We start from the raw sequence: 4,670 nt of genomic DNA, 5'->3' as shown, positions 1-4,670 counted from the left end.
AAAATATCTTAAATTGTGTTCCGAAGATGAACGAAGCTTTTACGGGTTTGGAACGACATGGGGGTAAGTGATTAATGACAACATTTTCATTTTGGGGTGGAGTATCCCTTTACGGTATTCCACCTCTTGGCTTCTTAGTAATCTATGGTCATAATTACAGTGCCTACTGAACATTAAGCAAAAACACAAAGATCACAAGAGTACAGCAGTTTGTTTACAAAATAGAGGGGACGATATATTCAATGTCTCGTAGCGTACTAGCATGCACTGTGGCTGGGCTTAAAAGGGGAAAAATAGCAGCACAAGACAAATAGTGCCATGAAAGCCTGTCAATTCTACAGTCTAGTTACAAAAGATATGTGTCAAAGCCTGGTGCTAGGCGTTCAAGACCCGCCCCAACTCCACCCCATCGCTTCGGGCAGAGATGTAGAATACAAGGGGAAAGGCATTGGAATAATACAACAATTCACATTCGGTCTGAACAGCAAGCGTTTTTCCTCTCTATAACGGTTTATGTTGGGAATAAATTTACAATTACGTATCGTAAAATATAAATGAGCTAAATGAGAGATGAAAGACTACAGGCATTATATGCTTTAAGCTTCGAATAAATACATAAATAAATAAATACACATCATGCTTCCTTGACATGAATGCGAGTAGTTTAGTCAGGCTTATTATGGATGCATATGAAAATCGCCCTCAATGCCTGCTTGCATACAAAACATCCTAAAGCCTATAAAGACTGTTTTTTAATTTAACTATACATTTGAACAAAATCTTAATTTAACTCTTCAAACTACCTGCATTCACAATCTTTAAAGTAATTAAGAGTCCTTGTCAGTTTGATTACATGTCAGTTCAAAGGATGCATTCATGTTTTGTAAATGTTGTTACGAAACCAGATCGTTCGCTAATTGGCAGCATTTGATTTTTCAGTTGCTTGTTTCACATCAAAGTGAGAATTTACAAGTGCGACTCTCTCTGACAGATTACCTTCAAAGCTTATCTTCCAGTTCAAATGCTACACTAATTAATAACAAGGAGGGGCGCTTTGAAAGTATTCATCGTTAAACTAAACGTTCATTGTAGTATCTAAACGCTGAAGCTTGACAAATAACCCTGCTCTTCTTTTGAGGTTGTGGCACAATCTACCATCTGAGCCCCTGTGTTTATACAGTGTGTTTTTTAAAAATTCGGTAAGAACATATCACAACAGCGATAAGAAACTTGTTGCGAAGTTGTTCATGAGTTCAAACGTTACTAGTGTATGTATACATTATAGTCAAAAATGAGTTAGTACATTATGTGAACAAGCACCTATACTACAATTCCATGAGGTTTTGCGAATTCAGTGAGGAGACTAGTATTCAGACAGGATGTACGTCGTAACTGATATAATAAATGCCGTCATGCATGTTTTTTTATTTAGAAAAACAATGTAACTTCCCCTTAAATTGCGAGAAATTGCTCTGTACATGAGTTTAACCCTAGTCGCCAAAAGTATTGACCGCTTCCGTGCTTTTACAGAGATGTTTTGCTGAGGTCGACCTTGACCGGAAGCGGCCCCGCCTCTTTGCTCTCCTCCGATTGGCTGATTGTCATTGCGATCATTGGCGTCAAGTGGTAGGGGTTGACCTTCTGGGCGTCATCCATGTACTCTTTATCTCCATTGATGCTAAGCTGTAGATACAACATTGATCATCAACATTTAACTTGTTTCTGTGCCAAATTATGTATTCAAAACTATATTTGAGCTTCTTTCAAGTAGCCACGCTTTTGAAGAAGTTCATATATATATGCTGGATACTTGTTGGCTGCTTCTCCTCTGCTCCTACTCATCCATTTAAATAAATGCTCTCTCCCTGTCTGGCTTATATTTCTTTGGTAGTGTTTGTTTGATGAATGATTGGGTACCTGAGTCTTGACATGCTGCTCAGGTGCCGTGACCAGACTGGCACAGCTCAGCCACAGCATCACCATGATAGACAGGAAGAGACATGCTGCTAAAATCCAACGCGGTAGTCCTGAGCGCCTAGGGGAAAGATACAGGAAGAAGTTACATATTGATGTATGTTAAGAAATTACGACACTTTAAAATGTACACAAATTCATATTAAAATTTTAAATGAAGTGATTTTAGTGTTTTTTCATCTAGATTAATTGGCCGTAGCCTTAAAAAATGTCATGTGGTGCGACCATGATTTATATTAAAATTAAAATATAATTTTATTAAATAATTTCCTTAACATGCTTAACATTTTTTTTTAAATGTTCTCAGTAATTAAAGTGTTTAGAAACAAAGTATTTGCATTTAATTTGAGTTTTTGTAAATAATGATCTCTTATTTTTGTTCTATAATTTCAGAGTTGCCTTCTTAAATGTAGTTAACAGATTTATGTTTCCTGTAAATTGCATAAAACTGATAAAAATGTTTTAAAAATACCATTCACTTAAGCATACTACAGCAGTGATTCATATTTCAACCACAGAAATTAGATATTTTATTTGTAATTTAATACAGTTATTGCTATTATTGGTCGCACCACATGACGAGTGGTCGCTCCAAATTACACAAAGACCTTATATCATTAAAAATCTATTTAAAAAGACATGTGTGAAAAGTGCAGCACGTGGCATTAACGGCAGGCATTTCTTTAGCCCCAGTTATTTCTGAACTTTGCCCAATATTGGCTGCTCAATTGACCCTTTCGCCGGGAATCAGACAAAAAATTTAGGCGTCACGTCATTGACCCATATATATATATATATATATATATATATATATTTAAGTGTAGTTTCAATTTTTGTGATAGATAATTGTGTGTCTGTATATATATATGCAAGTAAATTATTCAAATGTATACATTTGTAAAGTGTGTACAAAATATTAAAATATATAAATTACATTTAAAAATGATGGAAATTACATTTATATACCTTTTTCAATAACTAAGACTATTAACCTTTTCATTGCCATTAAAGTGAAATATAGTTTTTTAAATAAAATTTATAAAAGTTACAAATTAAAATGTTTTTAAAACATTTTACTGACATAACCACACTGTTACCCAAATACAACTTAAATGTGTTTAGTACATGATCAATGGACCATCAAGCAGTTTGAACATTTAAACATGTCCTGACTGAAAAAAAGTCCCTTTCACCTTGACATGCAGCCCAGGAAGTCGTGCTCAGCAGCTGGGTCCTCAGCATGTTGGCTGACATGCTTTCCTTTCACCCCAGGTTTTGCCGCATTCCTCTCCCCATGTGACCGCCCACCTGGAAGGATGCAGAGGCAGCACTTTCAGCAAGTGGACATTGATTTTATGACCCTCCAGCTTCGGACAAACTACAGCGGGGCGACGCCGGATGTGTCGCAAATGAAAGTCAAAGCTCAAGCTCTGGTCCTTTGCTCCACTTAAATGAGCTTTCAGAGGGAAAAAAAAAACGAAAGCTGTCAGCAGCCATCTGGGGTGAAAGCGGTCACTCTTACCAGTATGTGGCCGCTGTGTGTGGGAGTTGACTTGGGGCCAGGGTTTGTCGACCACGTTAGAGCGCGGGGCTTGGAACTCAGGCAAGGAGTACTCAATCTCTGGCTGGCTCTGAGAGAATCAACAAACAATGTCAAGGGCAGGAAACAGCATTATGGTATTTACTCAGCAGAAAGGCTTCTGAATGAAACGGTTGGGTTTGTGACCGTTTTGTTGTGGTGAGGATTTCAACGCAATCATGCACAGAGCGGCAAAGCAGAAATACAATTTGCAGAGGGACATAAAAATGCTTGGATTCTTACAAGCATACAGATGATAAATAGCACAGGTAAATATGATGACGTAGAGGGCATGTTTAAAAAATACAAGCAAAAAAAATAGCTGCTAATTCAGCTACTTTATCCGGTATCATGTACAGCTAGAATGAGCAGAAATAGATTCCCAAGAGTAATCACTGATAAAAGTATAATACCTGATTTGATGTCAGTTGCAATATTTTATGAAACTGGGTCATCACTGCCATGGTTCTATATGTTTATGGTAACAGCGACATTTCTGTTTAGTCTATCTGAAATAGTTGGGATCATGAAAAGTTCCTCAAAGTAGTTTAAGAAAACCTAATTTATGTTCAAATCTGAGGTATATACACTACTGTTTTTTTTCTGAAAGAAATTAATACTTTTATTTAACAAGGATGCATTAAAATGATCAAAAGTGACAGTAAAGATATTTATAATGTTACATGTTATTTCAAATAAATGCGGCGTATTTAACTTTCTATTCACCAAAACTCCTGAAATTTTTTTTATCACTTTTTCCACAAAAATATTAAGCAGCACAAGAGTTTTCAACATTGACAAATAATGAGAAATGTTAAGAAATGACCATCAAATCAGCATATTAGAATGATTTCTGAAGGATCATGTGACACTGAAGACTGGAGTAATGATGCTGAAAATTCATCTTTGCAACACAGAAATAAATGAATTATATATATATTTTAAAATATATATATAAAAACGTTTTTAATGATATTTAACAATATAACTGTTTTTACCATATTTTTATACCAAATAAATGAAGCCTTAGTGAACATCAGAGACTTTTTTCAAACAAATTAAATAATAAAAAATCTTAATGAACCCAAACTTTTAAATGCAAATATATATATATATA

The 4,670-nt window shown here is 35.4% G+C and overlaps 1 protein-coding gene across 1 annotated transcript in view; it reads right to left on the bottom strand.

Annotated features, from left to right (window-relative positions):
* Positions 1-88: 88 nt before the first annotated feature.
* LOC107719570 (transmembrane protein 59-like) overlaps positions 89-4,670 on the bottom strand; it is a 17,561-nt gene continuing 12,979 nt past the window's right edge. Inside the window, exons 5-8 of the mRNA XM_016527017.1 lie at positions 3,497-3,605; positions 3,168-3,282; positions 1,918-2,035; positions 89-1,683 (exon numbers count right to left, since the gene is read on the bottom strand). Coding sequence (XP_016382503.1) covers positions 1,525-1,683; positions 1,918-2,035; positions 3,168-3,282; positions 3,497-3,605 — 501 coding nt within the window. The 3' untranslated portion in view covers positions 89-1,524. The remainder of the gene's footprint in view (positions 1,684-1,917; positions 2,036-3,167; positions 3,283-3,496; positions 3,606-4,670) is intronic.

This window comes from Sinocyclocheilus rhinocerous, unplaced genomic scaffold (genome assembly GCF_001515625.1).
Source record: "Sinocyclocheilus rhinocerous isolate Xijiao unplaced genomic scaffold, SAMN03320098_v1.1 scaffold1294, whole genome shotgun sequence".
Classification (NCBI taxonomy): Eukaryota; Metazoa; Chordata; class Actinopteri; order Cypriniformes; family Cyprinidae; genus Sinocyclocheilus; species Sinocyclocheilus rhinocerous.
Note: the sequence above shows the minus strand (reverse complement) of the source record. Positions and strands in the feature narration are given on the sequence as shown.